This window comes from Furipterus horrens, unplaced genomic scaffold (genome assembly GCF_987537825.1).
Source record: "Furipterus horrens unplaced genomic scaffold, mFurHor1.1.pri manual_scaffold_3, whole genome shotgun sequence".
Taxonomy (NCBI): Eukaryota; Metazoa; Chordata; class Mammalia; order Chiroptera; family Furipteridae; genus Furipterus; species Furipterus horrens.
In genome coordinates, this window is record NW_028327173.1 from 2211690 (window position 1) to 2238217 (window position 26528).

Sequence of the window (26528 nt, forward strand, 5' to 3'; positions counted from 1 at the left end):
CCCTCCCTCCCCCCACCTGCCCCACAGCAGGCCAACCTGTCCATCGCCCCATGGCTCCCCAGCTCACCTTTAACCCCAGCTCACCTTTAACCCCAGCTCACCTTTAACACCAGCACCCCTGCCTGGGAGTGGAACCACATGGCATAGCCTCAGACTGGCCCAGCCACACTGAGGACAAAATGTAGGGACTCACCTGGGCCCGGGGCCCCAACCCCCAGGGCCCGCGGCCCCACCCCCCAGGGCCACTGGCCCCTGACCTGCTTCTCTGCTGTCTGTCTGTCCACCCTCCCAGCTTCTCTCCAGCTTCACACGCAAACCTCCTGACCTCTCCATGCCAAGGGACTGTTCAAAAGGTGTCACTATTTTGCAATGCAAATGGGCCTTCTCCCATCTAAATGGAAGAGGAAAACCTGTCAGCGCAGAGACTGCTGAGAAGCTTTGAAATGAGGGTTTTCCTCCATCGCGGGCCAGACCGGATTCTTGGGCAGCCATCTGCCATCTGCCCTGAGAGAACGTCACTTGCCTAGGGCCCCTTTTTCTCTTTCTGATGCTCACGCGCACTTGAGCGGCAGGGGAGACCCGGTGCTTCCTCCTGCTGGCCCTGGGCGGAGCGCCATTGTTGTTCTGTGAGTCACTTTGCCTGTGTGTGTTTGGGGGGCTTCTCAGCGTCTCTCTCAGCCTCTGACCCAGAGCCTGGCCCTTGCTCTCAGCCCGGGGTGGGGTGGGGGGAAGGCATCCGGGGGGGGGTGCAGTTTGCAGCCCCGGGGCAACCACACCTGGGAACAGCTCAGGTGCAGGGGAGAAACTCTGAGGTCGGGGCGCTTAACCTTCTGGAAGAAGGAAGGAAAAGTGACCTGAGATCCTGCCCCGGCCCCTCCCCCCATCACCACAGGCAAGTTTTACAGGTGGGGGGGACCGGTGGGGGGGGGCTGCTGGTAAGTAAGGTGGGGAGGCAGGGAAGAGCCTACTGTGACTGCTTTAAGGAGACCCATACTAATTTTAATCAGCATTTTCCCATTCGCTTAAATCACAAACATAGTTACTTAACCACATGTCATGCCTAAGATACACTCACCCCCTGGGAGGAGAACGGACAGTGGCAGGTCAGTTTGGTTTTGGGTGGGACTGTGAAGGCCATCAGGTCAGTGGCTTCAAAGAGGAAGGACCTCCTGCAGGAGTCAGAAGACTGCGTGATTGGGAACACAGGGCGGGGTGAGGGGAGGGAGCTCAGAGAGGCCTGGTGTACCCCCATCCCAGGGCACAGATTTCTCCCGGTGGCGACAACAGGCTGGGGACCCAGAGATCTTCCCACAGTGGGGTCACCTGAAAACTTCCCTTTGGCACCTGCTGCAGCTGTGTGTGCGTGCCCACATGTGCATGTGTGTTTGTGAGTGTGTGTGTGTGTGTGTGTGTGAGACACTGTGCATGCTGGGTTCGCGATGACATGTTCACCCTCCTAACTCCCAAGAGAGAAGAAAAATGAACCTGCCCCAGATCTGAGATGCCGTCAGAGTCCAGGGCGGCAGTCACCGCAACCGTGATCTATAAGTCAGGCTTTCATCATTTTCAGCACGTAACAAATGGCCCTGTTTTCATCAAGACTGAAATGAGAACAAGATCACAGGAGATGCTCTCTGCGCAGGGCTGGACTGGGGCCGTCGCGCTCGGGGACAGAGGGACGCGCACGCGTGCGGCTGACCTGAGGCCACACGTTTCAGCCTGGGGCGGGAGGGGCCTCCCCGCTCCCCACACACGTGGGGAGTACCTGCGGCATTCTTCCGTCTCCGAGGTCCCCTCCTGACTCTGTCACAGCTGATCCCCGGGCCTGTTCTCAGAAGAAGCTCTTCTTGACTGTCTGGTCAGCCCTGGCTTCACACCTGAGATGGGGGACCCCCCCACCCCAGGGTGTGTGGGTAGAATTCACAGGGTCTTTAGACGTGGATGGGGGTGGGGAGTGGCATCTCTATCTCTGTGAGCTCTAACCGAAGTCTAACAGTGCCTTCTGCTACAAATGGAGGCAGCCAGCGGCTGCAGTGGCCATGCCTGCGTCTGTGGGCCGTCTGCGTGCCACGTGGCCGCGACGGTGAGCAGCCCAGACCCCTGCCGCTGCCCCACCAGTGCCGGCGTCCTGGCACTTTTTGGTTTAGCTGAGTAATTAATGTAGTGATAAAAAGAGCATACATTGCTATATCAAAAATGTGTTTTATTAAAGTTTTAACGATGCATTTCAATATATTGGCTTCCTCCTGCTCCTGTGCATTTTAGTGCATGCACTAAAAAAACGTTCTGGGGCGGGGTCCACAGGTTTGCACAAGGCCGCCCCAGGGGTCCACGGAGCAGAGCGGGGAGCCCCCCCCTGCCCCCCCGACCCCCGCCCCCCCCCCCCCCCCCCCCCGCCCTCCTGGCCTGCAGCCTCCTCCCGGGTCATTCTGGCTGTGGGAGGGTCTCCCTGGAGCAGCACTCCCACTCGGTCCCGCTAGGTGGCAGCTGCGCGGCCACCCCACTCTCCGGGCGCTCCTGGGCCCAGCGTGCGGTTCCAGGACCTCCCTTTACGGGGATCTGTCCTCCAGGGGAAGACCAGGCGAAGCGCTGACTCAGTCTGGTGCTGGGGCCACCTCACTTAATCCCCACGAAAACCTCTGTGTGGGAGGGAATATAAAGAACGCTTTATTGAGGGTGAAACTGAGGGTCAGAGAGGTTCCATAATGCGCCCGGGACCCCGCGCTTAGCAAACAGGGGCGTCTGGTCTGCCAGAGTGAAGGCTGGGTCCCTTCCCCCACAGTTCCCTGCCTCCCACCACCCTCCTCTGGGGTCTTCCTGGGAGGCAGGTTGCCAGTCAGTCCCCCTGGCCGGGCAGAGTCCACTGCTCTGGGCCTCAGAGTCCGGGGCCCAGGGAAGGAGGGAGGACCTGCCTGGGCTGCCACCTTGTCCCAGCCATGCTGGGCTGCCTGCACCCAGGCACCAGGCGCCCCTTCCAGAGCTGGACGGGGAGGCACTGAGTGGGCCACACACCCTGGGAGTTCAGCTCACCTTCCCCTCTGTGGCCCCACCTCCACGTTTGCGTGTCAGAACTGTGCCAGGTGATTTCTCGGGGCCCATTTGAACGCCCCTCAAGGGCCGGGCACCGAGGGTGGAGAGCAGCGCTCCATCTGAGGGTTTCTGAGGAGTCCTGCCCCTTCTCTCAGTGACCCGGGTCCCCCATGGGGTGTCTTCCCTCTGCTGGTCACTGCCTTGCAATCGCAGCCTGACCAGGTCGGCCCAAGCCCACGGGGGTTCTTGGGATGGGGAAGAAGCCGGCCTGGCGAGCGGTGGGTGGTCTGAGGTCTGGGAGGCCACGTCCTGGAACTCTCCAGCCATCCCCTCCGGACTCAGGGCCCGGCCCAGAAGCAGGTGGGTGAGCAGCGGCTGTCCCACAGTCAGCCCGGGGCTGTTGAGGCTTCGGGACCCAGGGCCGGGCTGCGCTGGGGCAGAAGGTCCTTCCCTCTGACCAGGAACGCAGTGACTTCTTCCGTCAGAACCCCAGGCGGGGACCCGGGCAGCGGCCCAGGCAGCGGGAAGAGAAGGAATCCTAGGAGCGATCCTCCCGCCGCCCACACACTGCCGCGTGGCCCCTCGCTCAGCTCCATTGGGAGGAAACTTTTCGCTCAGCCCTTCTCCATGCGCCCCTCACCCGCTCCCCCCGCCGAAGCGCTCCCTCGGAAACGCCCCTTCCCCAAATCGGCTCTCCGGGTCCACTGTACGCACCACTAACCGACTCGGAACTTCGAACTGCTTCGCATGCCATCCGGTTACCGTGGCAACACCATCCGGAGGCGCCTGGCTGTCCAATCGGAGCCCACGGCCTCTCTCGGGCCTTTCTCAAGGTGGGGACCCGTATCAGCCTGGGATAAGGAAGGGACGGCCGGTGCCCGCGTGCTGTCGCCCGGGCCAGGCATAGCCTTGCGCGCGGAATCGGGCCCCCGCGAGGCGGGGCGGAGAACGGCAGCAGGGGCCGGCCAGGGGGCTCGGGCTCCAGTTCGAGGGGCGGGGAAGCGGGTGACGTGAGCCGGGCCAGGCGGGCGGAGTTGGGACCTGCTCCGGGAGGCGGGGGCAAGTGCGCGGAGAGACAGACGCGCCGAGGGAGGCGGCTCTGCGGCGGGCGCAGTGGGCGCGGGCAGCGGGGCCCCGGGATCCCCGCGCGCCACCTCGGCGCCGCGCCGCCGCCGCGCGTCCCCACGCCCCGCGCTCCACGGCGCCCTCGCCCCGCGCGCCTCCCGTGCCCGCCTTCTGCCCGCCTCCGGCGCCGCGGCCGTCTGCAGAGCGAGCGCTCAGACGGAGCCCCCGGCCAACTTGAGCGGTACCGACCGGCGACGGAGCCCCAGCAGAGCCCCCTGACCCGGCGGTGCGCGGAGAAGACCCGTGTCCTCTCGAATCACCGCCACCCCATCCCCGAACCGCGCCGCCCCCTCGGCGCGGGGAGGCTAGGGACACGCACCGTTCGCGGCGGCGCTGCCCGGCCTCCCTCCTCGCCGCCCCGGAGGGCGAAGCCGCCGCTCCTCCGACCCTCGCCGAACGGCCGCAGCGCCCCTCTTGGGCCGGCCTCCCCCTTCCCCGTGGGTCTCGCTGCTGCCTTCGCTGGGTCTCCCCCAGAGGGGGCGGCGAGCCCCACGCCTCTGCCGGAGGATGTGCGCCCCCGCGGGCCGCCCCGCCTGAGCCATGCGCCCCAACAGCGGCGGCGCGCCGGCCGGCATGGAGCCCCGCGCGGCCGCGCTCTGACTCGCTCTGCGCCCCGCGGCCGGCGGGCGGCGGGCGGCGGCGGACCGAGAGCCAGAGACCGGCGCCGCGGGACGGAAGCGAGCGGGATCAGGCGCCGCGCAGATGGCCGGGGCGAGCAAGGTCTGAGGCTCCGCTCCCCGAAACGTGACCATGTGGATTCAACAGCTTTTAGGACTCAGGTGAGCGACCCGGCCAGCGCCCTGGTGCGGGTGGGCGCGTGGGTGCCGGGCTGCGCGGAGGGGCGCTTTCCTCGGTGTTGCAAATCAAGCGACTCCTTCCCAGCGCCCCGCGAGCGGCCAGCGGGGTGCGCCGGGAGCCGGGTCGGGGCGCCAGTCTGGAGCTCCAAGCCCAGCGGCTCCGCAGGGAGCGGCCCGCTCTTCCGGGCTCTGCGCGTCCGGGGTCCGGGCAGGGGCGCCGGCGGCTCTCGGCTTCAGCGGCGCAGTGCCCTGGCCGGTCGCCCCAGCGCGCCTCCTCCCCAGGGCCCGGAGCGAGACGCCGGCTGCTGGGAGCGGCGGGCCGTGGACCCAGGGCGGGGGCCGGGGCTGCTGGGGAACGCCAGAGCTCCGGGCTCCGGGCGAGAGCTCGGCAGGCGGAGTTGGAGGAAAGCAAAACCCAACAGCCTCTAAGCTCGTTTTTCCTCCTTCTCTGGGCTCCAGGGCTGGGCAGGGGCCTCCTGGGCTTCCAGCTGCCTACCCAGCTGTTTGTCGGTGACCTCTGGGCCGGATGGGAGCGCACAGCTGGCAGGCAGCTGGGGCGGGAGACTCTGGGGTTCTGGTGGAGCACGAGCGGCCACCCCCTCCCCCCAACATACTGAAACACCTATGGGAGCACCGGGGGTCTTGTCTGTGTCTCGGACTCCAGGGCGAGCTGGAATGGGGCTTGGAGTCGAGCCTGGGGCCCGCGGTGGGGGGTACCCAGGAAGCCCCCTTTCGGAAAACTTTGCCCGCCTGCATTGGCGCTAGGGCTCCAACCCCTGCCTCGGGCTGCTTGGAGCTCAGTGTGGCACAGCTGTCCCCTTGCGGGGCAGGCTGTCTCCGAGCCACACTCCTGCTGGGGGGCTCTGGGGAGCTGGTGCGTTTGGGTCCCAGGTTACCAGCGAGAGCAGGGAGGACGTAGGCGGAGGCAGAGAGAACCAGCGTGCGGTTCCGAGTTCGTCCACTGGGATGCACTGCGCTCCCGCGTTGGGGAGGACTCAGGGCCGACCGACCGCCCGAGCCGCCCCCGCCGCCACCACCCGGTCAGAGCGGGGGGAGTGAGCCCCGGGGACAATCAAGTGCGCGTCCTGATTTTAAGAAATCGAGAGAGGACGCAGCTCGCGAGCTCTCCTGATATGTGAGCCGGTTCCCCACTCCGGGGTAAACTCGGCTGACAACATCCAGTGAACGTGGGCCAATGTTATTTATTCTCCGCCTGTTTCTGGAAAGCGGCATTCCTTCCCCGCGAGGCCGGCTCTGGCTTGCTGGCTGGGCTTCAAAGGGTTAAGGGTGAGGCGGCCCGTGGTGGCTACTGGCCGGGTCTGAGTCTGTTCTCCTGCTTGGACCAGATTCGGGGCTGGACTCAGATAAGATGGAGCAGGAGGCTTCGATGGTGACCCAGCCCGGCACCCTGCCCTCTGCCTTCGGGTCTCAGCGGGATCCCAAGGCCTTGGGAAGCTCTGGTGGGTCCCCACCAGGCCTCTGAGCACCCCCTGAGCCTCTGTCTGGCACATGAGTACTTTGACTGCCCGCAAGTTATCTGAACCGACATTTTCTTTATTACGAAGTTGCTGGATTGAGAGATTGGTACATTTTGTAAGGGGAGAGGAGAGGGAACACCACCGAAGAAAGCTCTCTGGGGCTTCGGAGCTCCCTGGCACGGCTCCGTGAAACGTCCCCAAGCGAGCTTTTCTTGGGGTTTTGCTTTAGGAAATAGTTCTGTTGCTGATTTTGAAGTTTGACCTTTTGTTTTTTTCCCTTCACTGTTAGCACAAGAGATTTTCTGTAAGTGGGTCTCTGAGGACCAGCTGTCACCTATTTGGGAGGCTGACAAGAGAGACGTCTGTCATGTGTGAGAGCCGTCCCCAGGCCAGGCCGGGCCGGGCCGGGGGAGGGCCATGCAGAGGGTCTGCGTGCCTGGCCTCACAGCAGGCGCCGGTCCCTGTCCCTGAGAGCCAGGGGTGGCTCGCACGAGGCCTGAGATGCACTTTTTCCTTGAAGTCAGCCCGTCACCTTCACGTGGTCCCTGGCTCCCAGGTGAGCAGCAGGCCTCCTGCTGCCTGGCTCTGTGCCTGACTGTGACAGGCGACCATGGAACCCAGAGCCCAGGTACCAGAAGATGATTCTGCTGTTAGCTGAGTGACGGGCTGCAGCTGCTGTTTCCAAGACGAAGTCTGGGCTTTGTGTTTTGCTTCTGTTTGTGAGCGGAGCTACACAGGGAGCCTTTCCTTCCTAGGAGGGGAGACGGACTGAGGCTCTTTGAGCTGTTCTTATGCCCTTTAGGGGGGTGGTTGTAGCAGAGCTCTGAAGATCGTTCCACGGCACGGGTCCAGGGAGCTCCTGGAGGTGGCCAGCAGCGCGCCCAGCTGCCCTGGAAGGAGCCTGGCCTCAGTGCGCACCGGCAGCAGCTGGGGAGGGGGTGCTTACTCAGCACGCAGCCCGGCTCCGAGTTAGGCTCTCAGGGAGCCCCGTCTGAGGCTGCAGACCTCCAAGTGGTTGCTTTGTCGGGGACTCCACGTGTGTGAGGCTTTGGGGAGTCTGCCTCCGGAGTTCGATGCCTCGTCAAAGTTGCGGCATCCTCCTGTCCCTTGGAACCGCTCTGTCTGTTCTCCCCGGAGGTTCTGTGACCCCTCCTGCCTTGGGGGCCCCAGGATGTGGCTGCAGTGGGGGTGGGGCGTGTAACAACGTGATGGCACGCACTTTCCTTTCATGGGGCGCTTCACAGTGCCCCCAGCGCGCTGTGCCACATTCGAGCCTCGCCGCAGGGACCCCCAGTGGGCTGGCTGTCAGTAGCCCCGCCTGCAGCGTCCTCCAGCAGCTTTAGAGGACAGTCAGAGGCTCTGTCCACAGACACGGCCCTCCTGGGGAGTCCTGCTCACGCCCGTGTCCAGCTGCTGCTTCCAGATGGATGGCAACTGGGATCCACGGAGCTGTGATTCTTATCAGGGACAACGTGCTGGGGAGAGTCGCCGTTTTAGGAGGCAGCTCAGATCTTCCACCCCGTGGGCGCGCCCCTCACCCTTAAGCAGCCCCCAGCCCCGCCAAGTGGAGGAGGGGGTGGCAGGCTCCTCCCCGTCTGTCCCTTCTGCTGGTTTATTTCAATCAGCTGCTGGCTTTCCTCTCCGCATCGGGAAGACCATGAGTGGGGAGCAGGGTCGGCGGCTCAGAAGCTGAGGCCGCTCCGGGCCTCCCCGAGGCCTCTGTCCGTCTTCTGGTCCCTGGGGAGAGACCAGCTTGCTCGGCGGCTGCTTCTGCTGCCTCCTCCTGGCCGGGGTCACCCGGATGATGTGGGAATGGCTGCACCCCATCCCGGCCTCGTCCCCAAGCCCTGACCTGGGCACCGTCCAGGCGTTTGGAGGAGTGGGTTGGGGCTGAGTCCTCGGACTCTTGGGGGGCAGACCCCAGGGCTCCCAAGTGTGTGGATGACGTGGCACCCTGGGTCACGACGGGGCGGGTGACTGCCAGGCCCCGACCCAGCCGACCGGCACGGCACCGGGGAGCCTTCCAGAACCCCGGGGCTCCCGTCTGGGGTTACGTAAGAGTCACCTGCCTTCCGAACGTAGTTGCCCAGTTTTCTTCAAAGGGTTACAAGTCAGTGGAGACCAGACTGATGTACAGATTAGCTTGGAAAGCCAAATATATCCTTGATCTAGATTCCTGTGTTTGAAGTCTGGCTCGAGAGGGTTTCTCCTGCCCGACACCAGTCAGACACGAGGGGGACAGAGGCAGAGCCTCGCCGGAGCCCACAGACGTGCGGCCGGGGGCCCTGCGTTCTCTGAGACCCCTTCTAGGAGTCACAGAGCCGGCGAGGGGGGAGGCGGGAGTGGGGAGTGGCAGTTACGTAACTCAGACCAGCTCTCTGTTCATAGAAAGTCAGAGGCCGCAGCTTGCCCGTCAGAGCTCCGGGGGCGCTCAGGTGGGGGGCCCTGGGTCCCCCGACATCCATCCACATCTGGCCTGGATGGGATCTGCCACCGGGGGCCACTCTGTGTGCCCAGCCGGGAACAGTGGGGCTTGCCAATGCCAGCCCCGAAGCCCCTTCCCGAGGAGAGCGACGAGGACTCAGTCCCCTGCTGCCGCCGACGGGCCCTGGGGCTGGGGCAGCTGCGGGGCTGCCTCCCAGCAGCCTCTGGGCCGGCCGAGTTAATCAGGCCGCCGAGGCGCAGGGATGTGGCTCCCTGAGCTGTGTGGGGCCCCAGGTCCTCTCCCTTTGGAAAGCGCCCCTGGGACACGGAGAGGCCAGAAGCCCACCATTCACCTGTGGGGTCTTCATGGTTGGTACATGTCTCCGCTGTGACCCAGAGAGAGCCGGGAGTGGAGGGCTGATGTCTTGGCCAAGGACAGGCTCCTGCCCCTGGGCCGCCTGGGGACCGGGGGGAGGGGGAGTGCTGGTGTTTGTATCGGCACTAAGTGCGTGCAATGTGTCCCTTTGGGCCCCGATCCCCTCCCGCCCAGAGAAAGGTCGAGGGCAGCCTTGTGGATCCGTGCGCGCTGCGGCCTCCCCAGCCTGCCGTGCTCTCTGTCTGCTCAGTCTGCTCGCTGGGACGCCTGCCAGTTGTGGCACTTTCTCCCGGTGGCCGGCCAAGGAGGGCTGTCCTGGCAAGGCCGCTGCCTCTCTGCCTTCCCATCGTTTCCAGCCCCACGTGGGCAGTTGCCTGGGCAGTGTGGCTGCTGCGGAGAGCCACGCTTGGCTGTGTGTGACCTCAGGGGCTTCTGGAGGGGACAGCGTGGCAGCGGGCCCGGGACCGCGTAGCTGGCAGTGTGTCCATTTTGCAGTGGACTGGCGCGCTGGCCTCTGGGCGGGGACTGCGTCCCTCTCTTCCTTGTCTCCTGGGAAGAGAGCCTGGACCCTAGTGGCCACTCAGGGGTGTCTGTGGACGAGAGCGTGTGTCTGCGTGGCACAGCGCCCTTGCTGTGCCAGGCCTCGTCCTCATGGTCACTCCTCCCCGACGCCACACTGAGACCTGCGGCAGGAATGCCCAGCCCAGGCCAGCCTTCAGGTTAGGCCCTGTTCTGACTCAAACAGAGAGAGCACTTCCTCAGCCTGACGTCCCGGGACCCACGCTTCCACCGTTAGAGATTCCTTCTTTGGCTGGAGTTGAGTTATGATTGGAAGGCAGACGTGTTCAGGAGACATCATGCCACTGAACCCTTTCAATCATCGTCAGTTCCGTAGGAGCTGGAACGTCCAATTCTGAAGCATCTTGGGGGAAGGGTGGGTGTAAGTGGGGAGAGAACAGGAAGGCAGGTGGCCCAGGTCTGGCGGTGGGATGGGGGCGGGGCAAAGGGACCGCCCAGGGAGAACCGGGAGACGTGGGGAGGGGCCCTAGGGCAGAGGGCAGACCTCCTAGCCTCCCCGTGGGGCTGAGGCTGTCCCTGGCCCTCGGCTTTCTTGGGCATCTGGTGCGGGCCAGGCAGTGCTTACCTGGGGACGGAGCCCGTTTACCCGAAAGGGGGGCTTCTGGCTGGGGCCTGAGGCCACGGGCGGGCGGGTGTCGAGGAGGGCTGGTGACAGGCAGCAGAGCAGACACCCCGATCCCCGCTTTCACCCATTTCCTGTGGCCTTTCGTTCATTTCAGTTCTCGAGGGCCCGGGGGCCGTTGGACATGAGCGGGCGCCACGCAGACCCTGAAACGGGTGGGGTTCAGCTGAGGGGGGTCTAACGCCACTCACCTGGGCAGAGACTGGCCCCGTCCGAGGGAAATCGATATGGGCCGCGTTTGTATTTTGAAAATTTCCAGTAGCCACATTAGCAGACAAAAACCAAGGTGAGGACAACTTTAATGAGATCGTGAATGTAACCCACTACAGACAAAGGGTTCTCATTTCAGCGTGTAATCAATAGAAGACAGTATCGATGAGTCTTAGATGGATGTTCTTACTCTCTGCTAGGTTCTTGAAATCAGGAGAGCCATGTTCTCTCAATACCCCGACTGTGGGCTTGCCACCTTGGGGTGCTCGGAGCCCACGGGGCTCGCGGCTGCCATGCCGGACCCTGCCCTGTGGGTGCCTGGCCGTGGGTACCGTCAGTGGGGCCCGCACCCCCAGCAGCTCCGCTGGCATGGGCTCCCAGGCGGGCGGGCCGGGCCCCGGCGCCCCTAACTCGATAGCGGGCGTCCGCCCAGGGTCCAGCCACTGCCGGGCACAGGGACCCGAGGCAGAGCGGCAGAGCCTTCTTACCTGTGACGCAGGCGTCAGAGGCAGGGTCAGGTGAGGGGGAGGGAAGACCCGCAAGGGCAGGAGCAGGACAGGGCAGGGAGGGCGGAGCTGGGGGAATGTGTCCGGCGCGGCCCTTAGCTCCCGTGTGAGCGCGGCTGGGCTGGCAGGCACCGCGGTGGCTCCTCCTGAGCGCGTTCGTGGGACCAACCTGGGGGCAGGGCCTGCCTGCGCTCCCCCACACGCCAGCGCCTATCCCCCGAGCTGACAGCGCGGCCGCCTGGGGCCCCATGGGGCATGAGAGCCCGTGACTCACCAGGGCCCGGTTTGCGTGAACATTGTTCCAGAAGTAGGTGCGTGTGTGTTGGGGGGGGAGTGTGTAGTGGGGCGTGTGCAGATGTGTGTGTGTGTGCGTGTGTGTGTGCATGTGTGCGTCTGTGTGTGTCTGTGTGTGTGTCTGTGGGGGGGGAGTGTGTAGTGGGACATGTGCAGATGTGTGTGTGTGTGCGTGTGTGTGTGCATGTGTGCGTCTGTGTGTGTCTGTGTGTGTGTCTGTGTGTGTGTGGGGAGTGGGGAGTGGGGTGTATGCAGATGTGTGTGCGTGTGTGCATGTGTGCGTGTGTGCGTGTGCGTGTCTGTGTGTGTCTCTGTGTGTGTGTCTGTGTGTCTGTGTGTGTGTGGGGAGTGTGGAGTGGGGCGTGTGCAGATGTGTGTGTGTGTGCGTGTGTGTGTGCGTGTGTGTGTGTCTGTGTGTGTGTCTGTGGGGGGGGAGTGTGTAGTGGGACATGTGCAGATGTGTGTGTGTGTGTGCGTGTGTGTGTGCATGTGTGCGTCTGTGTGTGTCTCTGTGTGTCTGTGTGTGTGTGGGGAGTGGGGTGTGTGCATGTGTGCGTGTGTGCATGTGTGCGTGTGTGCGTGTGCGTGTGTGTGTCTGTGTGTGTCTCTGTGTGTGTGTCTGTGTGTCTGTGTGTGTATGTGGGGAGTGTGGAGTGGGGCGTGTGCAGATGTGGGGGAGGACGTGTGTGTCTCTGTGCGTGTGTCTGTGTGTGTGTGGGGAGTGTGGAGTGGGGCGTGTGCAGATGTGGGGGAGGGCGTGTGTGTGTGTCTCTGCATGTGTGTGTGTGTGTGTGTGTGTGTAGAGTGTGGCGTGGGGCATGTGCAGATGTGGAGGGTGTGTGTGTGTGTCTGCATGTGTGTGTGTCTCTGTGTGTCTCTGTGCGTGTGTGTGTGTCTGTGTGTGTGTGTCTGTGCATGTGTGTGTGTCTGTGCGTGTGTGTGTGTGGAGAGTGTGGCGTGGGGCATGTGCAGATGTGGTGGAGGGCGTGTGCGTAGGTGTGTGGTGTGAGCATGGTGTGTGCGGGGGTGCACATGACTGTGTGCGGGGGAGTCCGGAGGCTGGTGGGGATCAGGGGCTCCAACCGCAGGCGCAGAGGCCAGCTTTGAGAACAGACCTCTCCCACAGAGGAAACGGGTGGTGCTCACGGGATTGAGCGTGTGGAATGCGCCGCGCCCGTCACACCGGGCTGCTGGCAGGTGCGCAGGGAAGCCCCTGGCTCTGGGGGCTGATGGGCCGCCTTGCTGGGCCGCACAGGGGCCAGGGGTGGGGGTGGCGGCCGAGGGGCCCCGCTGGGCACATTCCAGCCGTTCCCTGGAGTCCCTGGTTTAGGTTGGAGGATGGGGAGATCCCAGGAGGAGGTTCTGGTGTTTAGAAAGCGCTTTTAAAAACATCCTCCAGCCATTTCATGAAGCTGATATCACCCTGCTGTGAAAGCCAGACAAAGGGAGTCCCCAAAAAGAAAACCGGGCATCAGTGTTGTGTGGGAAACGGGTTCCTGCAAAAAAAAAAAAAAAAAAAAAAAATCCGTACCCAAATGTGAGCAAATCCGTTCAGCTGTGTGGGAAAAAAATGTACCACGGCCGCGCGGGCTCACTCCACGGATGCAAGGATGGCTCAATATCGGAAAATCAATCAGCGCCACCTGTCGCAGGAACAGGCTGAAGAAGGAAACCCGTACCATTGTAGGCACTCGACAAATCCAGCACCTGTGCACGACGGGAACTCTCAGAAATACCGGCTAGCGGGGCCCTCACCCAGCTTGGTAAGGCACCTGCCCAAGCCCTCCGCTGACTTTGTGCCTACTGTGAGAGCCCGGGAGCTTTCCCCTGAGCCCAGGGGCACGTCAGGGATGTCCCCCTCACTGCCAGGCAGGGCTGCGCGCGCTAGCCAGGGCGGCCAGGAAGCAGAGGAAGCCAAAGACGTGCGGAAAGGAAGACAGAGCGCTGCGCTTGCTGGGGCAGACGGATGACACGCATCCCCGCCACGGCGAGCTCCCGGGCTCTGGACAAAGCGCTGGAAGTAATGAGTGAGTTCAGCGGGGCTGCCGGGCCCAAGGTACACGCACTGCGATGATGGGCATTTCGTTTTTTTTATCTTCGTGCCATGAACATACGGACGCTGACGCTAAAAACACAGTCCCGCTTACAATTAATGAAGAGTGAAGGCTTCTGGCGTAAATGTAACAGACTGCTTCGGTGGCACCTTGGTGCTGACGAGGTGTGTGCTGCTGAAAGAAATGTAGGTCTGAATCCACGGGCAGCCATGCCACGTTCACGGACGAAAAGCTTCAACGTAGGGAGGGCGCCAGTCTCCTCGAGGCGACAGAGAGCTTTGACTCCGTGCCTAAGACCTCAGCCAAATATTTGTACGTGTGGGTAAGATGATTCTAAAATTCATATGAAAAGAAACTAGAACGGCTAAAATAGCCCGAAAAAAAGAATAATGAAGCGAGGGGACTCAGCCTGCGTGCCAGACTCATGACATAGCTACAGTGCTTAAGAGGGCAGAGGTCAATGAGGGACAGATGCCTAGACCCATGAAGCGGAACAGGGGTCCAGAAACAGTCTCCCACAAACAGGCCCGACCAATTTCTGACGGAGGTTCAAAGTCAGCGGAAGAAAGACAGCCTGTCAGCAAACGGCACAGGGACAACGGGGCTCTTCCAGCCGATAAAAGAAGAATCTCCACCCAAGTCTTGCCCTTCTACAAAATTAACTCAAAATGCATTACAGAATTAAATGTAAAGTGCAAAACTATAACCTTCTAGAAAAAAATAAGGAGAGCACGTGCAAGATAGGGGGCTAAGCGGAGGTCTTACACGCGGCAGTAAAATCACACATCCATACAAGAAAACACTGATAACCTCGCCAAAAAATTAAAATTTCCCCTTTGAGAGACTTTTACTTTTTTTATTTTATTTCATTTTTTTAAAGTATATTTTATTGATTGTTTCTACAGTAGTCCCAATTTTTTCCCCTTTGCTCCCTGCCACCTAACCCTAACCCTAACCCTTCCCTCCAGCAATCCCACCCCCTTAGTTCATGTCCACGGGTCGTGCATATAAGTTCTTTGGTTTTACCCTTTCCTATATTATTATTATTATTTTTTTAAATCACTGTGTGGTTGTCTCTCACTCGTGCCCCCAACGGGGGACCTGACGTGCAACCTAGTAATGTGCCCTGACTGGGAATTGAACCAGTGACATTTGGCTCACAGGCCGACGCTCAATCCACTGAGCCACAGCAAGCCAGGGTCCTATATTATTCTTAATCCCCCCATCTGTTTTGTACCAACCGATTATGCTTTTTAGTCCCTGCACCATTTCCCCATTCCTCCCTCTCCCCCTCCCTGCTGATAACCCTCCCAATGATCCCCTGTGATTCCGTTCCTATTCTGGTTTGCTTAGTTGGATTTTGTTTTTATTTTTTAGATTCAGTTGTTGATAGTTGTGAGTTTGTTGTCATTTTAGTATTCATAGTTTTGATCTTCTTTTTCTTAAGTAAGTCCCTTTGACATTTCATATAATAATGGCTTGGTGATGATGAGCTCCTTCAGCTTCACCTTGTCTGGGAAGCACTTCATCTGCCCTTCCATTCTAAATGATAACTTTGCTGGGTAGAGTGATCTTGGTTGTAGGTCCTTGCTTTTCATCACCTTGAATACTTCTTGCCAGTCCCTTCTTGCCTGCAAGGTTTCTTTTGAGAAATCAGCTGAGAATCTTACAGGCACCCCTTTGTAGGTAACTCTTTTCTCTTGTTGCTTTTAAGATTCTCTCTTTATCCTGAACCTTTGGCATTTTAATGATGATGTGTTTTGGTGTGGTCCTCTTTGGGTCTAGCTTGTTTGGGACTCTCCGTGCTTCCTGGACTTGTATGTTTATTTCCTTCATCAAGTTTGGGAAGTTTTCCTTCATTATTTTCTCACATAAGCTTTCAATTTCTTGCTCTTCCTCTTCTCCTTCTGGCACCCCCATGATATGGTTGTTGGCATGTTTAAAGTTGTCCCAGAGGTTCCTAAGCCTCTCCTTGTTTTTTTCAATTCTTACTTTCTCATTCTGCACTGGGTGACTGTTTTTTTCTTCCTTCTGTTCCAAATCATTGACTCGAACCCTGGTTTCCTTCCCTTCACCATTGGTTTTGTGTGGATTTTCCTTTGTTTCACTTAGCATAGCCTTCACCTCTTCCCTTATGTGTGTGCCATACTCAAGCGTATCTGTCAAGCCTGTGAGTATCTTTATCACTGGTGTCTTGAACTCTGCGTCTGTTAGGTTGGCTATCTGCTCGTCTCTTAGGTCTCCCACTGGAACCTTGTTCGGTTTACCCCTTTTGGGCCACAGTTCTCTGTCTCCTCATTCTGACAGGCCCCTGTGTGTGTTTGCCTCTGTGTCTTAGGTAGAGCTGTCACACCTGTTACGTTGTAAGGGGCGGAGCCTTAGGAATTCCTCAGTACAGGGCGACCTGTTTCACCACGTTGTGGCGCTGTGTGTGGGGAGGGGTCAGAGAGGGAACAATGCCGCCTGCCCAGAACTCACCCCTTTTCCAGGCACCTCTCCCACTTCTGCACGGGACTGTCACCCCTCTAGCTGCTGTCCTGGCCGTCGTTCCCAGAGTGGGTGGGTCTGCGGACGTTCTAGGTCCGTGGGGGCCCTTTAAACAAGCGGACTCTGCTGAGAGACCGGCAGTTTCTGCCTCCGCCCCAACCCCCACGGGTCTGCACAGTCAGAAGCAATGAGGCTTGATTTTCCCCGGCGCTGGGACCGTGAGCTACGTGGTCTGGTCTGGTGCTGGGAACGCTCCCCAGGTGTCCCTCCTGACTTTTTAAACCGTGTGACTGTGCTCGCCATTGGCCTGCCACTGCCACCACTGCTGCCACCAGCACACTGCATCCTCTCTGCCCTGGCTCCACCCCTCCTACCCGTCTGGGTGCGTATTTCTTCTTTATATCTTTGTTGGACTTCTGTGCAGCTCAATTTTCTGGAACTTCTGGTTGTCTCTAGTTTTGAGGTAGTTTTCTTCCTTTTTAGCTGTGGAGGGAGACGCAGCGTGTCTGTCTACGCCTCCATCTTGGCTGGAAGTGAGAGACTTTTTTTAAGAAGACAGAGGACAAGTGACAGGGTGGCAGAGAATGCTCAGAAGCCACCTATTTGACAGAGGCCTAGTATTCAAAATACAAAAAGGTCTCTTAAAACTCAATAGCAAAAACTAGGAAATAAGTGTCCATGTTAGCTTTAAAAATTGAACAATCTAGTTAGAAACAGTTAAAGCTTAGAAGGACCATTCCACCAAAGAGGGCATTTAGATGGAAAAAAACCCACGTGAACAGGTGTTCAGCCTCATTAACTATTTGAGAAAAGCAAACTCAAACCCCGACGGGCCGCCGCCAGCCACCCGTCAGAACGGCTGAAACAGCAGACGATGACAACTCCCAGCGCCGGCAGGGAGGGCGTGCAGACACGGGCCCACGCGGGGCCGGTGGCGGGGACGACGCGACAGCTGAGGTGGAGAGCAGGGTGGCATTTTCTTATGACGTGTGAGGGGAAGCTGCCCTGCAGCTGAGCCTTCCACTCGCGGGCGGTCACGCCAGAGACGAGACCTGTGTCACGCCACACAGACCTGCACAGGCATGTCCGTGGCAGCCCCGTCTGTAGTTGTCACAGATCGGAAGTGCCCCGCTGCCCTCCGGGCTGCATGGCGGGACCCTGGGGTGCGTTCACACCATCCAGCCCAGCCACTCTCTCCTGCGGGTGTCACTGTGTGTGTGGTCGTAGGAGGTCACCGCTGGGGGCCTGGGTAAGCGCCCCCGGGATCTGGCTGTGAATCTGCAATGAACTACTAATAAAATGTTTAATTAAAAAAAAACAAACAACTTTCTAGTTCTCTGTCGCAGATTAGCACCCGGTTGTCTTTTGGGGGCACGTGTGTGTAACCTCTTTCGGGACCCTGCACTTGGACTTAACAGCGGTTACGAGTGACGTGGACTTGGGGGACGGGTGAAACCATTGCCCCAGTTTTTAGAAGGCAAAGGACAGCAGCGGAGGCACGTGCGGGGTGGCTGCTGTTGTCAGAGCGTCATCGCTGACAGTAATAAACGACCCGGTGCATAATTACGGGATGAGAAGGCTGTCCAGATCCTCACATAAATCAGGTCAGCTCCGAATATAGAGCGGCCTTCACGGGGCCGGCCCCACGCTGCGGCCCCGGCACGGAGGGCGCCTTCGGGACCACGCTCCCGGGCTGCTGCATCAAACACAGAAACGGCGGGCTTCTCGGTCCCCGGTCAGGGGGGCCGGGGACTCGCGGGCGGGAAGCGGGATGTCGGCTGGTGGCTTTGCTGTTTTCATTTCAGTCCTTGTGGAGACTGAGCGCTCGTGTGTGCGTGCGGTGCATGCGTGCGTGTGCGCACACGTGTGTGCATGCATATGCGTGTGCGTGTGTGCACGTGTGTGTGGTGCATGGGACCGCCCCCAGGCACACACGCCGGTGCATGCTTGCGGAAGGACGCTGGGCGAGGCCTGGGGAGCTCTGCGCTGACGCCGGCTCTGAGCGCCTGAGACCCCAGCTGCAAGACCCATGACTTCCCCTTCCCCTCCCTGTCCCGTCTAGCTGGGAGGCGCTGGGGGCTGCTAGACCTCCCCGGAACCCAGGCTTCACGCTGAGTGACCCAGCCAATATCCACTGTCCCCGTCCGTCCTCATGGCAACCCTGCAAGGCAGGTGTTGTCGCGTTCGTTTTACAAAGCAGTCTGCTGAAGCTCAGAGAGGTTAGGGGCTTTGTCCAAACTCACACAGCTAGCTAGTGGGAGATCTGGGATTTGAACCCAGGTTTTATGGACTTGTGAGGTCCATTCATACCATTGTCACTGTCCTCTGTGGCTCCCCTCTTCTCTGTAAAATTTGCTTCTTGCTCCCTTAAGTTACACACTGCCCCTTGGGACAAAACGGAGCAAAAGCAAACCCAACCCAACCCAACGGAACTCGGAGGGCCCAGCCACTGGCACGGCAGCACTGCGTGAGTCGGGCACCTGTGGTTTTCCGTACAAGGTGGATGGTCTCAATGAGAGATTACCTTGCAGCCGGGAATAAACGACCTGTCACAAAGGGATGAAAACATCCCTGTGACCGGACACTGTGATTCAATCTAGTTAATAATTAAGAGGAAATATGTCACTAATTCCAAGGAAGCCTCTTGGGAGCTCATGAAGGCACACTGTGGGGAGGAATGTTGGTCCCAGTGAGCGCGTCTGGTTAGGGTCAGGGTCAGGGTCAGGGTTAGACACCTGGGTGAAGCGCTAGCCCACTGTGCGTGCGTGTGTGTTTATTGAGATACAGGTTACCCACCAGGACACTCCCCCACATCCAGGGAGCCATGCAGTGACGCTCAGTGACTGTCCCGTGGTCCAGACTTGGGACATCTCCATCACCCCACTGAGATCCCTTGAGCCACCGACCATCAGTCCCTGTGCCCGCCCCCGGCCTCCAGCAGCTCCCGGTCTGGCTTCCGTCTCGCCGACGTGTGTCTTTGGGTGTTTCCTGTGCGTCGTGCACACACGCCATCTTTTTGCCCTGGTGGCCTCACGGGGCACCCCGTTCTTGAGGACTGCCGATGCCACCCCAGTTCCGTTTTCCCTGAGTGGCACCCCTTTTCTGGGTGTGCCACAGCCGGTGTGTGCGCTTCCCTGGTGAAGGCCAGGGGCTGTGAACATTCGTGTGTGAGTCTTTTGGGCACATTATCCACATTTCTGTCCCCAGCCTGTGTGCCTAGGGACCAAAGATGTCGCATCGGGGTCCCGAGAGGCCCCGTGTGTTGTTAGTTGGTGGAAGTGAGCTGGCAGGGGGCCCAGGGCCCCCCCTCCGGTTTTGGATGGGCCCTTGTTTACATGTTCACGTATCATGTGATAAACAGTCACGGCGTGTCAGCTGGGCCTTGCGCGGCGCTCCTCTTGGGAGGTGAACAATCATGGTGGCCCCGTTCCGCCTCGGCCGCCCGGAGGTCCCGGCGGGGAACCTCAGACTCAGGAGAGGACAGAGGATGGGCCCCCGGCTGGCCTGGGCGTGGTTCCCGTCTGGAAGGAGGGCTCGTGTGGCCTGAGGTGGCGAGGAGGGGCTTGTGGTTGCTGTGCTGGTCTCAGGTCTCAGGTCGCGGGGGGTTTCCTTCCATGGGACAGTGGGGCCACTTCAGGGAGTGAGTTATAGCCGAGCTTCAGGACCGGCCAGGAGCCCAGGGTGGCAACGCTCACAGGAAGCTCTTCCGGGAAGGGGTTTCACTGGGTCGTAGAGGCCACAGCTCAGGGGGGCGCTGATTTTTCTGCCTGCAGAGCCGTTCCAAGGTGGGGACCGTTCCACAGGGAGCCGGGGACTTTCAGGAAGCTGATCATCCTTCCCGGGGGGCAAGCCCCATGTGTGTGGACTTTGAGTCATGGCCCCCGCCCTGGAGGGCCTTGGCTCTCAGACGCTGACCCTTCCGCTGGTGTGGGAGCAGGGGCTGCCCTCCCCAGAGCAGGGGTGGGGGCAGGTCTCAGCTCTGGGCCCAAGGCTGCTTCCTTGGTGGTTGCTGCCTGAGCTCTGTGTTGGGAAGGATTCTGAACTGCCCTTGAGCGTTAGAGAAGGAAAAGAGCCCAGAGCTGGCTGGTCCTCTCTGCTCTGGGCAGGGGCTGGGAGAGGGGCCACCTGCCTGTCCCAGGCGCCCCTTCCCCCTTCCCCCGAGGAGGACTGAAGGTCGGCCCTGCCAGGCATCATGGGTGGTGCGCCTCTGGGGAGGCCCGTGTGTAACATTGGTGCTCTGTTCTGAGCACTTGACTCATCCTCACTCACCCTTACAACGTCTCTCTGATCCAGGCACTTAATGAACTCCGTTCTCCAGAAGGGGCACGGAGGGGTGGAGTGACTCACACGGCAAGTCGGTGGCGGCGCTGGGACTCAGAGCCAGGCAGTCCAGCTCCAGTGTCTGTCCTCTGATCTGCTCATCCTGCTCTTCCCAGTCTAGAGACAGATGGGGGTTGGGTGTACTTAAGGGGTACCATGCCCACCAGCCCAGGAAGGCAGCACAACTCGGGACGGCAGCCTGGCACCCGGGGCCGGCCTCCTGCCTGCGCGGCTCCATGTAGAACACACACCGGCGCCCAGGACACAAGGGTGCAAGGGGTGTTCCTGACCTTCGGGTGTTCCCAGCCTCGCAGGACAGGCCATGTCTGTGGAGCTCCCACGGGACAACAGAAGCCTGAGTGTGTGGGTGGGGGGCCTGCCTGGGGACTGGCTGGGCAGCCCCAGGGGAAGGGATGCACCCAAGGGTGGCCGCCACGGCCTCCTGCTGCCAGGGGTCTGGGTTGTCAACCCCAGACGAGCCAGGAGGGGCCGGAGAGAGGCGGCGGTTTGGGAGACGGGCAGGGTCAGGTCCACGCCCGTTTCCGTTTCCTTAGGCGGGCCTTTGGGTGATGCTCCACGTGGCTCTGATGTGCGTCTGCTCGGCACCTGAAAAACGCAGCTCTGCTCGGCCCTGAGCCCCTCGCTCACCCTCCGGGACCCAGAGTAAATGTTCCATCGTGGCGCGGGGCTCCCGGGTTGTCGCAAAAGGTTGACTAAGAGGGGGGCAGGGAACTGCCCGGGTGCCGTGGCCGTCAGTAACATGCACCCACTGTTGGCTAACGGGAGTTTCCTACGAAAGAGGGAGCCGCCGGGCAGGGGCGTTCTGTCCTGTGTATTGTGACGAACTGCCCAGAACTGCGGGGCCAGCCGTGACCAAGGCCCCGGCCCAGCCGGCACTTTGACACCGGGGAGGGAGCTCCCTACCATCGCGAGGCGAGGACCCACCTTGGGACCCACGGTCCGAAGGACAGCGTGCTTCCTGCCTGGCACATGGCGGCTTCTCGAGGGAGGCGCGGGTGTTTCAGGGAGTCAACGACCCGTCGTGAGGAAGCACACTCGTTTCTGTGACACCACATCTTACTGTCCCGGAGGGTTTTGACGGAGGGGCCCCATCAGGTGCCCTCGTGGGTTTGCGGGCCCTGCAGTCCCCGGACCGGAGCCTGGCGCCGGGCTCGTGTACGGCCCGTTTCTACCCAGCGGTGTCAGCTCTCGCGCTCTGCGTCGTTCTCAGTGTTTTCAGGCTAATCTGATTACCTCTCAGAGGCCTGATATTCTGGGAAACCGGAGCCCCAGCTCGACCTGTGGCCGACTGCGGTCCAGCGTCTCCCGCCTGGGGTCCCCGGCCAGGTCAGGGCTGTGGTTTTGTAGCACATGCCTCCCAGGCGGTCCCCCAAGGGTCAGCCGGTCCAGGCTGGCTCTGGGCCTTCGAGCCAAGGAAGGGTCCCCACTGATGGTCTCATTAGCAGGTGTGGGCAGAGTGCCCGCTGGGTGCGGCTGCTGAGCTGGGTGAGGGGACGGAGGGGCCCTCCCTGGCGCTGCAGGGACCTTTAAGTGGAGCAGGAGCAGCGGTGAAGGTGGAATTGCAGGAACCAAGAGGAAGGAGCGGGTAGCTCTAGCTGGTGCCGCTGGGAAGGCTTCCTGGAGGAAGTGGCGGTGACCGCCCCATCTGGTAGGACCAAGGGAAGGAAGGCGGCTGTGCCCAAGAAGGAGGGTGCGGCCAGGCTGAGGTGGCAGGGTGGCTGCCCTTTACCCAGCACTTCAGGTGAGCGCGCTTCACAGATGGGGACGTGGAGGCACCTGGCGCTTAAGTGACTTGCTGAGGACTCTCCTCTAGGTCCCCTTCCCCAGGGAGAGCCAGGTTCAAGGAGTGGGCAGAGCAGGCACATTGGGGTCCATCTCTCCATAGCTGGGAGGAAGGTGTGTGTGGGGCAGTGGGAGGGGGGCGGGAAAGGTGAGTGGGGCCAGAGTGGGGGGGCCTGCAATGCCAGCCCAGACTCTGGCTGTTTTGTGTGGCCTGGGGAGCCCCCAAGGTCCTGGGAAGCCCCCCGCCTGTGTGTGTGCAGCTGGAACAGGAAAGACAGACGCTGGGGAGTGAGGTGGGGAGCAGAGGGGCCGCCCAGAGTCAGGGCAGTTGGCAGACCCGGAGGGGCCACCCGGGGCAGAGCCTGTGGCCTGGCACATCCGGCAGTCAGGTGCTGGGCCTGCAGGAGGGTGATCAGAAAACCTGGGCCAGGAGCTGTGGGCGGAGCCCCGCCCCCCAGGAAGCCCCGGGTGGGGAGGAGCTCAGGGGCGGGCTGCAGGGGACTGCTCTGCTTTTACACACCGCTGCTCTTGGGGACAGCTGGCCCAGGACCACGTGGGGACAGTGCCCACCCTGTTCCGCCACCCCCTTTCCTTCCGCCCCCTTTCTGCCTCTTCCCACCCCTCCCCCAGGTCACTGAGCCCGCCCCTCACCGTTAGAGGAACCCACCCCCACTCCTGAGAGTCTCGTTACCAGCCCATGTGACCATGTACACTTTGGGAGGGGCTCCCCACCCCGAGATGTGCAGTGATGCACCCACAGCTCTGAGTCATCGTGGGAGTTTGATAGGAAAGGGGGGACCTCGGGGAATTGGTTCTCTCTCCAGATAACGTCATCAGGGTCACTGTCTCTTGTCCGCATGTGGGTCCAAACCTGCGTGGCAATTAAGCTGGAGACCCCTGTTAGAGTAGCTTAGAAAGAGAACTGTCCCGCGTGTGGGCACATGTCTGCATGTCAGCATGTGGATATGTGTCTGTGTGTGTATGGAGGTACATGTTGATGTTGTGTATGTCTGTGTATGTGTGTCCGTAGGGGTGTGTGTGGGCCATGTGCATGTAGGTGTATACTGGAGGGGTGTGTGCACATGTGTCTCTGTGTGTGTAATGTGCGTATGTTTGTGTGTGTGTGTAGGTGTGTGTGGGGGCCATGTGCATGTAGGTGTATACTGGAGGTGTGTGTGTGCATGTGCACATGTGTCTGTGCACGTGGAGTGTGTGTGTATGCATGTCTGTGTATGTGTGTCTGTGGGTGTGTGTGTAGATATGTGTGTGGACCATGTGCATGTAGGTGTATACTGGAGATGTGTGTGTGTGTGCACATGCACATGTGTCTGTGCATGTGGAGTGTGTGTACGTATGTCTCTGTGTGTGTGTGCGTGTGTGCGCGCACGTGTTGTGGGGGGAGTGGCCATGAGACATCAGTGGGCTTGAAAATCACCGACTAATCAGTTTGGCCCGTTCATCCATCATCTGTCGAGCAGTTCAAAAACTTTAATTAACAAGCTCTCTCAGCAGCCCTTCAAGGTCAGGAAATATCATTAGCCTTATTTCACAGATGGGTAAACTGAGGCAGAGCAATTTAAGCAATTTGTCTAAGGTGATGCAAAGTCAGCAAAGCGGGGCCTGCCCACAGACTCCCAGAGGGACCTGCCGAGACTCGGGCAGCTCCTCCCCCCAGCCCCGGCCCAGAGAGCGATGTGGGGGGTGGGCTTTCCTGCTCTCAAGCTATATGAGGCCCGCGCCAGGCGCCCTGCCCGGGGAGGTGTCCCAGGCTGACGTCCATGGGCAGAGCCTGCAGTGGCTGGGCCTTTCTGGGCTCCGCCTGCCTTCATTGCCCCTCACGCACCTGCAGGGAGAGACTGAAGTTCATGGCCGCCCCGAGACACGCTGGGTTGGTGGACTTCACAGCGCCCCCTCCGCCACCCCCTCAGCCCCTCCCGTCACTCTGACACCCTCTCCTGTATAAGAATTCTGGAGTCCCACTGCGTCACCAGCCGGTAGAACTGATGTTAGTGGCCACAGGGCACGTTTGGATTTCATAAGAGGGGCCCAGTTTCAGCAAATACTTTTAGGGTGATTTCATTGTGGTCCAATGTACATAATGAGTTAACCTTGGCCGAGTGCACACTTCTGTGGCATTCAGTACCTGCGTGCGGTGCCGCTGTCACCAGCGTCGTTCAGTAGGAACCTGGTCCCTGAGGCCATCACGCCCCCGCCCCCGTCCCACCAAGGAGCTCCCACGAACGGCAGCCCACAGTGCGTGGCCCCTGTCACGGGGCACCCCAGTCTGAGGCTCCCCCACATGCCGGCAGGCTGGAGCCCTGTCCCTTTTCTCGGCCGGGTGATATCCTGCCCCGGCTCGGGAGGGACGTGGAGGCGCCTGAGCTTTTGGCTCTGTGAGCAGCCCCACGGCGTCTCTTTCAGCGCCTACTTCCGGTTCTTTGGGATGCACGCCCCACCTGTGTGACCTCCAGCGGTTCCCATGGTCCCTCTGAGCCTCAGTTTCCTCAGCTGAGGGCGGGGGTGTCACCCTGCCTTCGGCCAGGAGGAGGGTGACTGCAATGAGAAGCTCCAGGCTGGGCGGTGACAGCCACCGCACCCCGGCCTGTCCCAGCGGATGGGCCCATGGTGCCCGTGGCCCCGGGGCTGGGGCGCGGGGCGCAGACAGCTGTTCCGTCTCTGCTTCCAGCGTGTCCCCAGGGAGGAGGCTCCGGGGAGCAGCAGCTCTCTTTATAAGCTCTGCACTAAAGAGGGATTAGAGCCATTTGGGCTGTGGATTAACGCCCTCGCCCCGGGAGGAGTCTTACTCTCAGAGACGCCCGCCTCCCCTCTCCCTGGACCTCAGAGCGGAGCCTCTGCGGACACGTATCCTTTTAGCGAGATGCCAGCCTGGACCCCACGGTGACGCGGCCACGTGCCATGACCCTGGAGCCTCCCTGGCGATGACCTGCTTGTTGGGCCCGTCCCTGTTCGCTGAGAGCAGCGTCTTGCTGGCGGAGAAGCACAATGCCTGCCAGCTCCCTGGAGCTGCTGTCCCCGCACGAGTCCCCAAGCGGCCACCAGGCAGAGGCCGCATGGCCCAGCCTCCTCCAGCTGCGCTTCCCGACCCCCGAACCCGCAGGGCAACGTGGTGGGAGAACGTGGGAGAACGGACGCACACTCGAGTGAGCTGGCATGGTTTTCTGGAACGTTCTTTTGTCCTCTTTTTCTGGAGAAGAGGACAAACCAAGTGACAAACCCAATCGATGCTGGGGTTTAAGTTTTGGGGAAACATCTTTTAAGGGACATCCTGGCGTGCAGGTCGTTTGAGAAGATATCCTGGACTGTATCCCTGGTTACGTCTCTGCAGAGCGTCACACCCTGTCCCACTCTGTCCCACTCTGTCCCCGGCACTGGTTCCACCGCGCTTCCCAGCAGTGAGCAGACATGGGGGACTTGGCTCATTTTATAGAAAACGCTGGGACCAGAGTATAATAATGCCGCCACCCACGGCACGTCACCGTTGGGGAGAACTTAGCCGTGTCGCGGGGCGGGGGGCGGGGCCGCATCTTCCTCCTTGTGCCCCCCTGCCCTCCCCCCCGCCCTCCCCCCCCGCCCCCACCCCTGAGCCTGGGAATCTGGGTCCTCCCAGACAGCAGGAGTGGGTGGCAGCCGGGCCCGGCTGCGGCTCTCCCGGGCGCCCCTGGGAGGTGGAGGAGACGGGCCTCTCCAGCCCTCTCAGCCTCCGTCCTTCTGCAGACACCCCTCCCTGCCTGTCCCCCCGCTGACCCTCGATCATCAAGGGACAGGGAACGATGATGTGGAAACCTCGTTAGCCATGCTTCTCACCTGAAAGGCAGCGGCCCGTCGTTCTTCCTGCTCCTGTACATCTGAGGAGCGAACACGGCTGAATCCCTGGGAAACTGGAAAATGGGGTTGGTGGGCGTGGAGCTTCCCGGGGATGGGACCCTGCCTCCGCGCGCCCCATGGGGAGAGACCTGTCCCCAGCGCCATTCATCCCGTCAGGCAGAGTCCTCACGGGACCCTCAGCTGCCGTCCCTGGTTCGCGCAGCTGGTTTGAGAGCCCCGGAGCGTGTTTGTTGAGGCAGAGGAGCCGGGGCATGTTACAGTGCGTGGAGTATCACGGGAGGTTGTTGGGGAGCATGTGATGGCCACACTGGGGGCAAGGAGCCATTGGGGTCACGCAGGCATTCCCCGGCTGGACGTCATGGCTGCCGGTGTCACTCAGGTTATTGGAACCCAAATCACTGCGGCATAAAAGAGGTCCAGGCCTATCCTACGCAAACCAAGCGGCCAGCCAGCGGGAGCCTGGGGGGGGGGGGGTACCTGCAGCCGGGGCTCAGTCCTGGGACCCACAGCGATGGAGGCTGACTTCCGCATGGGCTTTGCCCTCTGCTGTCTCCGTTCAGGACCCTGCGCCGTGCTT

At 60.9% G+C, this 26528-nt stretch overlaps 1 protein-coding gene across 1 annotated transcript in view; it reads left to right on the forward strand.

Moving 5' to 3' along the window:
- Positions 1–4835: 4835 nt before the first annotated feature.
- Positions 4836–26528, forward strand: part of AJAP1 (adherens junctions associated protein 1) — an 84587-nt gene continuing 62894 nt past the window's right edge. Inside the window, exon 1 of the mRNA XM_090271446.1 lies at positions 4836–4934. Coding sequence (XP_090127572.1) covers positions 4906–4934 — 29 coding nt within the window. The 5' untranslated portion in view covers positions 4836–4905. The remainder of the gene's footprint in view (positions 4935–26528) is intronic.